Genomic DNA, 11,974 nt, shown 5'->3' on the forward strand with positions numbered 1-11,974 from the left:
GTGACTGTTGGATAGTAAGCAGCAGTTTTCTTTTTAAAAAAAAAACAAAGTGGATTCATTTATAGACTGTTAAAAGAACACTCTAGATGTTTTGATTCTGGAGAGAAATGACACTCAAGTGCTGACAAAACACAGCAATCAATATCCTCCAGAGTGTATTACCTGGTTTTGCACATATGATTATAAACATTGTTTAGTTTGCAGGGACCTCGGACATAAAAGAGGATGAATATTGCATATTTGTGCAAGTATAGTGGACTTTCACTTTAAGCATCTAATCATATTAACAATGATGACAAAATTGGCCAATTTGAAGGGGAAACTGCTGTCTACATGGTAAACACCTTCAGAATAAAGTTCCTGCTGTAAAAGGTCTTGGTCCTTCTTGGAACTTGAAAATGTGTTGCTGGAAAAGCGCAGCGGGTCAGGCAGCATCCAAGGAACAGGAGAATCAACGACTCGGGCATAAGCCCTTCTTAGGATTCCTGAAGAAGGGCTTATGCCCGAAACGTCGATTCTCTGTTCCTTCGATGCTGCCTGATCTGCTGCGCTTTTCCAGCAACACATTTTCAGCTCTGATCTCCAGCATCTGCAGTCCTCACTTTCTCCTCCTTCTTGGAACTTAACAAGTTTCAAAATAAAAGATACGCCATGCAGAACTAAGAGGAGGAGGAACTTTTCCAACAGGGAGTGGTAGATTTTTGGAAATCTCTCCTTGAAAGCTGTGAAAGTCAGTTCTTCACTAAGTCCAAAGAAGGCATTGATATCTAAATACGACAGCAACTGATCTGGAAAAGCCTGAGAATATGGTTTTGAGATAGATGATCAATCATGATCAACAATGGCACTGCAGGTTCATAGGGTTGAATGGCCTACTCCAGTTCCTAACTGTTGACTTTACAGAATCACAAAACCATGAGTGCAAAGAAGGTCTGCACTGCACTGCCTCCTTGCACTGATTCTTCAAATGAGCTTTATACCTTTGTGCTTTTCTTCTACTTTTGCTTCATGGGCCCATACATTTAATTTTAAATTTATTAATTTATAATTAAACGTGAAAATTTAAGACATCATTGCTGTTTAGTTGGAACTTAGTTGGGAGAAATGATTGGAAGAATATGCAGATGAATTATATGTCACAAGAATAGAAGAGGTAGGCACAGAGCACCAACAGCACCAGTTGAGCCAAACAGAAATCTCAGTGCAGCAACAGTCAATGTTCTCAACAACATTCATATAAATTAAGTTTAAATACACATGCATTGATTACGGCTAAGCATTTCTGAACTCCTCCAAGGTTAATGAAAAGATCTTCACCAAGTTGTAGTTGGCTCCTCGTCGCCTGTTTCTCCTTCTTCAACTTCCATTCCATCCTCTCTATCTTCAGTGTGCTGAAAATTCTCAAAATACATGAAAATTATTAATCATACAATAAACAAAAATATTTAGTGGTATATAGCTCAATATGACTTTCGCACTTGTAGTAAACTCCAATAAACACTCACCTTCAGCCCCAGTGTACTATCCTGTTCGTTAGTGTTAAACACAGTGACATTTTCCAGGTTAAACTGACTTTGCAAATTAAGCCCTGAAATAAAATAAACACATTATAGAATTACAGTTAGTTAGATCCACACTTCTAAAACTGTGATCATTGCAGCAAGTTCTATGGTATAGCTATAAAAATATTTTTCTTTACATGCTGATCATTGGAGACAAATCTGATAAAGTTCCCGGCCTGGAGAGTTTACTGAGCAGAGAGAATCGCACCATGTTTAGCCTTCATTCGCAGGTCAAAAGAACTTGGTATTGTTTCCTTTTACCATCCACACTTCTGATATCAAAATATCAAGGTTTATGCTGTTGGAGGAGCTGCCATGAAGTCAGCAGCACCAAGAGCAGGCTAAAAGTACAAGAAGCAACACTATGGTCTAAGCAGAAAGATATCAAAACAAATAGGACTTAAATACAGGAACATGCTCAAGTTCAAACAAAGAATGAACCAGAGATGAGTCAGAGTGAAAATTCAAAGAGCTAAATCAAAAGTCAAAGAAATGGAAGTTTTTTTTTTGAAAAAACAAATCAAAAGGTAAAAGAAATAAGCAAGCTGAGTTCTTTGAAAGTTGCATCACAGGAGACAGGGTGGTTAAAAAGGTGTTTAGCATGCTTGCTTTCATTGTTCAGGCGACTGGGCATTGGAGTTGGGTTGTCACGTTGAGGTTATACAGGATGTTAGAGAGGCCACTTTTGCAGTACTATGTACAGTTCTGGTCACCCTGCTATTGGAAGATTATTATTAAATTGGAGAGGGTTTAGAAAAGATTTGCCAGGATATTGCTGGGACTGGAGAGTTTGAGTGATAGGGAGAGACTGGATCAGCTGGAATTATTTTTTCCCACTGGAGAGGTGGTTGAGGGGTGATCTTATACAGGTTTGTAAAATCATGAAGAGTATAGATAAGGTGAGCAGCAAAGGTCTTTGACCTAGGGTGGGGGAGTTCAAAACAAGGGGCTTTTTTTTTGAGATGAGAGGAGAAAGATTAAAAAGGGACCTGAGGTGCAACTTTTTCCACAGAGGGTGGTTCATATATAGAATGAACTGCCAGACAAAGTGTAGATGCAAGTACAGTTACAACTTTTAAAACACATTTGGAAAGGAACATGAATAGGAAAGGTTTAGAGGGATACTGGCCAAATGCAGGCAAGTGGTACTAGGTTAGTTTGGAAAACTTGGTCAGCACAGATGAGTTAGCCGAAGGGTCTACTTTTATGCTGTATGACTCTATGAGAAGAGAAATCAAAAATGTTTATATATGAAACATGATGAGCATGGGGAAGAGAAAGCAGGTAATAGGAATCCATGAACAAAAAAAAGCCTAAGACCACCCACAAAAAATCAAACCAGATGCTTTAAAAACTGCTCACAGCTGGCAACAGAGGAGCTATGATAACCACAGAGGCAAACTGGACCAACTTAACACAAAAGCAATCGCCACATGTATGTATATTTGCATGTGTGTTTGTGTATGTTATATATATATATATATATTTTGCACAGAGAGTAAGAAACATATTACGTAAAATTGTAGACTTTGACAGCTAACTTTGAGAATGAAGCAGTGAACTTATTTGAAAGAAGAGAGCAAGTTTGAGCTCCTGAAATAGGAAGGTACGCAGGTCAGAATATACTGCATAAGGCACCAAAAATCATTACTTCACTATAGTTTTTGAAGATAATTTTTGAGATGCACGCTCTACTGAAAAATATTTAATAAGGAATGCAAAACAAATAAGAATGGATCCTCCAAGATTAACGCTCTTTATAAATTGGAGGAAAATTTATTGATTGAAACCAAATTTTTAAAAAAATCCTATCACTCTCAGCAGAAATCAACTGAATAAATTAGAGAAAGATGGCTACAAAATAAAAATAGGTAAATTATTATTTTCTCTTCGTTGAGTTTAAATTTTTAGCTTGGATCTATTGGTGGCACTCCCTCACTTCCTAAGTTAAAAGACTCATGCAGTTTGAGCGATTTAGAACATTGGTTCAACCTCAATCTGGATACGGTGTCCTGTTCTGGGCATTGAACTTTATGAAGGCTTTTGAGACTGCACAGAAAATCACAGAAATGATTCCAGGGATAAGGAGTTTAGTCACATGGGCAACCTGGAGAAACAGGGTTGTTCTCCTCGGAGAAATGATAATTAAACTGCAGATTTGATAATTACAAAAAGTCTGGACAAAGTAGTCAAAGAGAAACTGCTCCTGTTGGCAGGATTATATCAAGCATTCATGCTCATTTTTAAAAGGAGCAACAACTACATGAGAAAATACTTTTATATCCATGAGTAGCTGGCCTTAGAAAGTGTTGCTTGAGTGTGGCAGATTCAATCAATCCCTTTAAAACTGGACTGGAGTGATAAATGCGCAGAGCTATGAGGAAAACACCACGGAATGGGACTGAGTGAGTTGCTCTTCCGGAGAACCAAAAAGGATTTGAGGGGAAAATGGTCTCATCCTGTGCTGTAACCATTCTTTGCTTTCCATGATTAGATACCAATCGATTTGACAACCTGTAGATATTGCAGTACAGAAGTACTGCATTCATGACATCCCAATCTTCAGATGACAGATTAAAATGAAAGCCTGCCTGCCAAAGATCCCACAGCACTTGCCCCTGGCCAATAATGCTCCTCTATTAATTACCCCATAAACATCTTTTGTTATTTATGGTACGTGGTTATGTACAACATGGCTGCCACATGTACATGCATAATAAGTAATTGTAATTCAAAAGGAATTAGTCTAAGAGCTTACATTGTTCTCTGGACATCAAATTGAGCGTATAAATTTAGGTTTCTTCAATGATACAACTGTGAACCTTCCATTCGACAGCTTGGCTCATGGCAGCCATTCTGCTTTATAATTAGTGGAACATTATACAAATGGAAACCTTGCTGCTTAGTTAACCATGAAGTGCACACATGGTTCCCTTTAAGGCTACAAAGTGAGTTGCTCAGGTTGCAGATGGGACAGCTTGCACATTCTCCCAGTGTCTGCATGGGTTTCCTCCAGGTGCTCCATTTTCCTCCCACAATCCAAGACGTGCAGGTTAGGTAAATGGCCTTGCTAAATTGCCCATAGTGTTCAGGGATGTGGGGGTTAGGTGCATTAGTCAGGGGTAAATATAGAATCATAGGGTAGGGGAAATGGGTCGGTGTGAACTTGTTGGGTCAAATGGCCTGTTTCGACATGATAAGGGTTCTATGGTTTGCATAGGCTGCTTGTGGGAAGGTTGAAGATGATGTAGATATTTTCTTTCTTATTTTCATTAAACAATCACAACCATCACTATTAAAAGGAACATTTGTTGCAATAAAAGACACAATGTGCATCACAAATGCGAGCAAGGGAAATAGATGCCATGCCAGGAGGAGAGACTGGAATGGGTGACAAGAATTTTAACTGTAATTGTGCTTTTTGAGGAAATTTCTAATGGTGGCGGGCGATGAAGGAGAGGGACAAGAAAGGGGACAATATTGCGAGAGAGAGAGAGGCAGATAGAGATTGGGGACAGGGTGGGGTAAAGGGCAAGGCCAGGCAGTGAGTGGGGGCAAGAGAAAAAGGGAACAGTGAGACAGTGAGGAATGGAGTTCAAAACATGACAGCTCACACTTCCTGGCTGACTGAGAATTCTTTAATATGATTGGGTACTTGATCTTTTTGAAGGCACCACTGTTACAAGAAGTTGGAGATCCTTCCTAGCTGGATTCAGAATGAAATTAATGACGGAAAATGTGAAAACTGCTCCATTGAGATTGCAGGCTTTTTTTTAGGTCAGCATGGAGTGTCCTCTCTTCACCACCAATCAGAAAACCTTGGTCCTGGTCATAGTTTTGTTGAGAGACATGTAGTGAGAAGCAACTCCAGACTTCTTTTATGGAACTCTAGGTGGTGTATAGATAGACGTCCAACACATGAAGAAACTCTACCTAACAGTCGCCACATCAAACGTGCATGAGTAGCAATGGAATTTCCTTGAAATTATTTTAATTTCTTACCTGATTTTTCTGATAAAGGAAACAATCTGGCCAAGAATAACTGAATTCTTCCACAGAAAACAGTGTTTTGTGATTTGGAAAGTCTTCGCAGCAAATCTGCAAAATTATTTAGATTTAGTGAAAAACATAAAAAAGGCATGACAACAGAAAAAAAACAGTTGGAACTCTAGCATGAAATAGAGATGAAGCCATGCACTCACAACTCCATTATGTGACTTGTCATTATGACAGCAAAAGGCATCAAGTGAAAAGACAGCAGTTACAAAGATGGTCTTGAAAATCCTGCAACTGGTAGAAGTTCAGAATTTCCAGAAAGTTGGGGTGGGGATCTAAATCTGTGTATGAATCAATGTCACAAGTTTGTTTAACATTCATCATTAAATAATAGAGTTGAGAGAGTTCGCAATTATTCTAGCTACCAATAACAGGAAACATCATGTTGGAGTAGCAGAAGTCAAGGGACACAATTAAGGTAGGAAAGGTATCAGCTATGTGCATTTAACCCATGCTTCTACTACCAATCTGCATTTGATGAGTATGGACCAATTTAATTATACCTGCATCAGAATAGATTGTGACAATTTCTAGTTGCCAAAGCATTACATTTGAAAAAGGGGAGTTCAAATAGCAAATAGCACAAATACAATTAACCTAATGCTCCTGACTCTAAAATACTATAATAGAGTAGCATGTTGTAAATAGGGCACAAAGAATGCATAAAATTATACATTTCAATTGTGCCATATTGAGGTCAAAATTATCTGGAGGAGGCCACATCAATAGTCAGAGGCCAGAGAAGAGAATATTGGAAAAAGTAAACTAACAGAAGAAGTAAATATGGATACACTGAATAGGGTGCAGAGAAGACTTGAAACATGACACCACAAATCAGTGAGTATATCTATTGGCTAAAGACTGGCAAGTTGGATCACTTCTGTCTTGAAAAAAGGCTGAAGTACAAAAGTATGAAAAATTACAAAGCTTTTGACAGTGCAAGTATAGAGAGAAAATTACCTCTTTTTACAAAAAGCATAACTAGAGGATATGAATATCAAACATTCACCAAGAAATAAGAAATTAAGAAGAATAATGTGGCACGGGAAATATTGGACAATCATTTAAGGTGAAGCTCAACAAGTATGAGAGAGAGGGAATAGTTTACTCAGAGGAGAGAAAATGGGGAGAGGCTTGAGTCAAGTATAAACAGGACATAGACTTGTCGGTTGTTTGTGTGTTATATATGGCATATAAATGCCAATACTGTGCTTAATGAATTGTGGTTTTCCATGGCTAAAGAAATCTGAAATTCATGCTTAGGTTCTGCAGCTAAGTTTCACCCAACCGATAATGCTTCTGTGTACTATACTCTTATGTATACCAATGCAGCCAATTAATTACGGAAAAAGACAGGCTTGAAAGCATTTTTCGGATGGCTGGTTATAGATTAAAAATGATCCTTAAGGCAATTCTGGTACACACTTGAGACTGCAGAAATATAACACATGAAATTAAAATAATCTGAGGTTTTAAAGAACTATGTAGTTTTACATTATGTTGAGGAATAGGTAAATGCAACCATCTCAGACTGAGGGTGTAGTGCATACACGATGCAATAAATAAACAAAATGTATGTCCCCTAATGAAAACCCTCCTTGGGCATGGTAGTTACGTGGGGTCTCATGACAACTGAGTTTGTTACATAATAGTGTTGGAGACTTAGAAAACAGCACAAGAAAATAGAGATTTATATTTTACAGGGATAAATTATTTTAAAAGCTCGAACCACTGATTTTGCAAAATCCACAGTTAACCCAAAACCACTTTAAATCAAGTCCTAGAATTCATTTACTTATTACAGTAGAGATTCACACATTCAAGTACTTATGAATCCACAATTTTGAGGAAAATATTTCCTCACATCTACAGTGTCCAAAGGGATAAAAAAAAAACAAAATTTGAGATATTTATAATTTTAACTAGGTTTAAAGTTGTGAAAATATTTCATTTTAATTTTGTGAAGTCTCCTGCTTAGTTGAAATACATTTGATTCATGGTTTACTGAGATATAGAATTATTCAGTCTCACTTAGTTAAATTCAGAGCTGTGGAGAATGTAATAGACTTCCACTATTCGAATGAATTTACAGCAGGATAAATGATAAGGCAGAAGTCATTACTTGTGTTCGGCACGAGAAAAGCTATGTGGATAGCCCACTAATTGTAATCAGCTGTCACTGCATCTTCAGTATTATCACTTCTATATGTTCTTGTAAAATAAATTATCTATTAGTTTTAGTCTTAACACAACTGCCACACAGTCTTTTAGTGACTGGCATCTCATTTTCTGCCTTGTGCAAGGTATCATAGTTCAAGAATAAGCATTAGCTTTGAGGCACACTATCCCATTTACACATATTTGAAGGTAAAGGCTTGGTTGAAATGACTGCTACATTTAAAAAATTGCCTTTTTGAACAAGGACAAAATATTTGTTTTAAGAAGTTCTTTCAACAATGCCTGAAGATAAAACCAAGTAGATCTTATTTATACAAGTATTTAACTGTAAAATAGCAGAGTCAAGTTTAGAATGGCTGATCAATAACCACTTACCATTGCACATTCTCAACAAGTAGTTTTTTCCAGCAGAGTAAAATGTTGCCTAAAAGCAAAACACAATTATTACCATGACTGCTTTACACAGATTTATCCTTGACTGTCGAAAGCGTGCTATTACCTGACTTTTCTGACCACAATCCAACTTATATTAGAAACTTACAGGTGTCATATTTCCTGAGGTCTATGCCTTTGTTGCCTTTCAACCAAACACAGGAAGATACTTAAAATGGTCCTAAAGCTATGCCACTTCATTTATCCTCTCTGGAAAAGCACCTGGCCTTCACTTGATGCCCCCCCAAAAAATTGCTTTTGAACATGGAGAATATGAAAGACACATGCTTCAACAAGTACCTTGCTTCCACCATAAGATCAGGAACAGTGACATGCCCTGATGACTGTGCATGTGATATGGTGTTTCAGTGGTTAACACTACTGCCTCACAGCATTGGGGACCTGGGTTCGATTCCAGCCTCGGGTAACTGTGTGGAATTTATGTGTTCTCCCTGTGTCTGTCTGGGTTACTGCTGGGTGCTCTGGTTTCCTTCCTCCTATCATGTCCATAGATTTGATTTATTGCAGTCACATGCACCGAAGTACAGAGAAAAGTTTTTGGGTGGCACGGTGGCACAGTGGTTAGCACTGCTGCCTTACAGCGCCAGAGACCCGGGTTCAATTCCGACCTCGGGCAATTGTCTGTCTGTGTGTGTGGAGTTTGCACATTCTCCCCGTGTCTGCGTGGGTTTCCTCCAGGTGCTCCGGTTTCCTCCCACAGTCCAAAGATGTGCAGGTTAGGTGAATTGGTCATGCTAAATTGCCCGTAGTGTTAGGTGAAGGGGTAAAATGTAGGGGAATGGGTCTGGGTGGGTTGTTCTTCAGAGGGATGGTGTGGACTTGTTAGGCCGAAGGGCCTGTTTCCACACTGCAAGTAATCTAATCTAATCTAATGTTCAGTTTCACTTGCAACTCGCTACTTGCCAGACATGGACAAGATTCAAGTTTGGGCTAAAACATATGAAATAAGTTTTATATCAAACAGATCTTCAGTGATGAGCAACTCCAACAAAAAGAGATTCTGATTAACTTCACTTGAGATCACTGCACTCCCCAGGTACAGTCACATAGATGGGTTAACTCCAGGAAAGGTTGGCAGCTAGTGCAGTAGTCTTTTGTGGATATACCCATTTCAGGTATGCTGTTTTGGAAAATGTAGGGGGTGATGGATTCTATGGGGAACGTAGCACGAACAGCCAAGTTTCTGATGTTGAGACTGGCTCTAATGCAATGAGGGGTACATCGGGTTCCAAGAGATCAATTGTGTTAGGGGATTCTCTAGTCCGAGGTACAGAGAGGCGTTTCCGTGGCCAGCAGCGAAAAATCAGAACGGTGTGTTGTTTTCCTGGTGCCAGGATCAAGGATGTCTCAGAGAGGGTGCAGAATGTTCTCATGGGGGGGGAAGAGGGGCCAGCAAGAGGTCATTCTCCACATTGGAACCAATGACATAGCAAGGGAAAAGGTTGAGTTTCTGAAGTGAGATTACAGAGAATTAGGCAGAAATTTAAAAAGGAGGTCCACAAGAGTAGTAATATCTAGATTATTCCCGGTGCTACGAGCTAGTGATTGCAGGAATAGGGGGGTAGATCTGAAGAATGCATGGCTGAGGAGTTAGTGTTTGGGAGAAGGATTCACATTTTTGGATCATTGGAATCTCTTTTGGAGTAGAAGTGACCTGTAAAAGGAGGATGAATTGCATCTAAATTGGAAGGGGACTACTATACTGGCAGGGAAATTTGCTGGAGTTGCTCGGGAGGATTGGAGTAGAAGTGACCTGTACAAGGAGGATGAATTGCATCTAAATTGGAAGGGGACTACTATACTGGCAGGGAAATTTGTGGAGTTGCTCGGGAGGATTTAAACTAGTAAGGTGGGGGAGTGGGACCCAGGGAGATAGTGAGGAAAGAGATCAATCTGAGACTGGTACAGTTGAGAACAGAAGCGAGTCAAACAGTCAGGGCAGGCAGGGACAAGATAGGACTAATAAATTAAACTGCATTTATTTCAATGCAAGGGGCCTAACAGGGAAGGCAGATGAACTCAGGGCATGGTTAGAAACATGGGACTGGGATATCATAGCAATTACAGAAACATGGCTCAGGGATGGGCAGGACTGGCAGCTTAATGTTCCAGGATACAAATGCTACAAGAAGGATAGAAAGGGAGGCAAGAGAGGAGGGGGAGTGGCATTTTTGATAAGGGATAGCATTACAGCTGTGCTGGGGGAGGATATTCCCGGAAATACATCCAGGGAAGTTATTTGGGTGGAAATGAGAAATAAGAAAGGGATGATAACCTTATTGGGATTGTATTATAGACTCCCCAATAGTCAGAGGGAAATTGAGAAATAAACATGTAAGGACATCTCAGCTATCTGTAAGAATAATAGGATGGTTATGGTAGGGGATTTTAACTTTCCAAACATAAACTGGGACTGCCATAGTGTTGAGGGTTTAGATGGAGAGGAATTTATTAAGTGGGTACAAGACAATTTTCTGATTCAATATGTGGATGTGCCGACTAGAGGTGCAAAACTTGACCTACTCTTGGGAAATAAGGCAGGGCAGGTAAATGAGGTGTCAGTGGGGGAGCACTTTGGGGCCAGCGATCGTAATTCCATTATATTTAAAATAGTGATGGAAAAGGATAGACCAGATCTAAAAGTTGAAGCCCTAAATTGAAGAAAAGGCCAATTTTGACAGTATTAGGCAAAACTTTCAAAAGCTGAGTAGGGGGCAGATATTCGCAGGTAAAGGGATGGCTAGAAAATGGGAAGCCTTCAGAAATGAGATAACAAGAATCCAGAGAAAGCATATTCCTGTTAGCGTGAAAGGAAATGCTGGTAGGTATAGGGAATGCTGGATGACTAAAGAAATTGAGAGTTTGGTTAAGAAAACGAAGGAAGCACATGTAAGGTACAGACAGGATAGATCGAGTGAATCCTTAGAAAAGTATAAAGGAAGTAGGAGTATACTTAAGAGGGAAATCAGGAGTGCAAAAAGAGGACATGAGATAGCTTGGGCAAATAGAATTAAGGTGAATCCAAAGAGTTTTTACAAATACATTAAAGACAAAAGAGTAACTAGGGCAAGGCGACCTTTGTGTGGAGCCGCAGTAGATGGGGGAGATACTAAATGAGTAGTTTGCATCAGTATTTACTGTGAAAAAGGATATGGAAGATATAAACTGTAGGGAAATAGATGGTGACATCTTGCAAAATGTCCATATTACACAGGAGGAAGTGCTGGTTGTCTTGAAACAGGTAAAGCTGGATAAATCCCCAGGACCTGATCAGGTGTACTCTAGACCTCTGTGGGAAGCTAGAGAAGTGATTACTGGGACTCTTGCTGAGATATTTCTATCATCGATAGTCAAGGTGAGGTGTCGGAAGACTGGAGATTGGCTAATGTGGTGCCACTGTTTATGAAGGGTGCTAAGGACAAGCCAGAGAACTATAGGCCAGTGAGTCTGGTGTCGGCGGTGGGAAAGTTGTTGGAGGGAATCCTGAGGGACAGGATGTACATGTATTTGGAAAGGCAAGGACTGATTAGGGATAGTCAACATGGCTTTGTGCATGTGAAATCATGTCTCACAAAATTGATTGAGTTTTTTGATGAAGTAACAAAGAGGATTAATGAGGCAGAGCAGTAGATGTGATCTATATGGACTTCAGTAAGGCATTCGACAAGGTTCACCATGGGAGACTGATTAGCAAGGTTAGATCTCACAGAATACAGGGAGAACTA

The 11,974-nt window shown here is 39.5% G+C and overlaps 1 protein-coding gene across 3 annotated transcripts in view; it reads right to left on the bottom strand.

The window, feature by feature from the left end:
- thoc1 (THO complex 1) overlaps positions 1-11,974 on the bottom strand; it is an 86,606-nt gene that overhangs the window by 45,422 nt on the left and 29,210 nt on the right. For 2 of the 3 annotated variants that reach the window (XM_043688246.1, XM_043688248.1), the window contains exons 6-9: positions 8,172-8,220; positions 5,565-5,660; positions 1,506-1,588; positions 1,318-1,400 (exon numbers count right to left, since the gene is read on the bottom strand). In XM_043688246.1, coding sequence (XP_043544181.1) covers positions 1,318-1,400; positions 1,506-1,588; positions 5,565-5,660; positions 8,172-8,220 — 311 coding nt within the window. The remainder of the gene's footprint in view (positions 1-1,317; positions 1,401-1,505; positions 1,589-5,564; positions 5,661-8,171; positions 8,221-11,974) is intronic. The other variant, XM_043688247.1, reaches the window with a different exon arrangement.

Source organism: Chiloscyllium plagiosum, chromosome 4, assembly GCF_004010195.1.
Source record: "Chiloscyllium plagiosum isolate BGI_BamShark_2017 chromosome 4, ASM401019v2, whole genome shotgun sequence".
NCBI classification, from domain to species: domain Eukaryota; kingdom Metazoa; phylum Chordata; class Chondrichthyes; order Orectolobiformes; family Hemiscylliidae; genus Chiloscyllium; species Chiloscyllium plagiosum.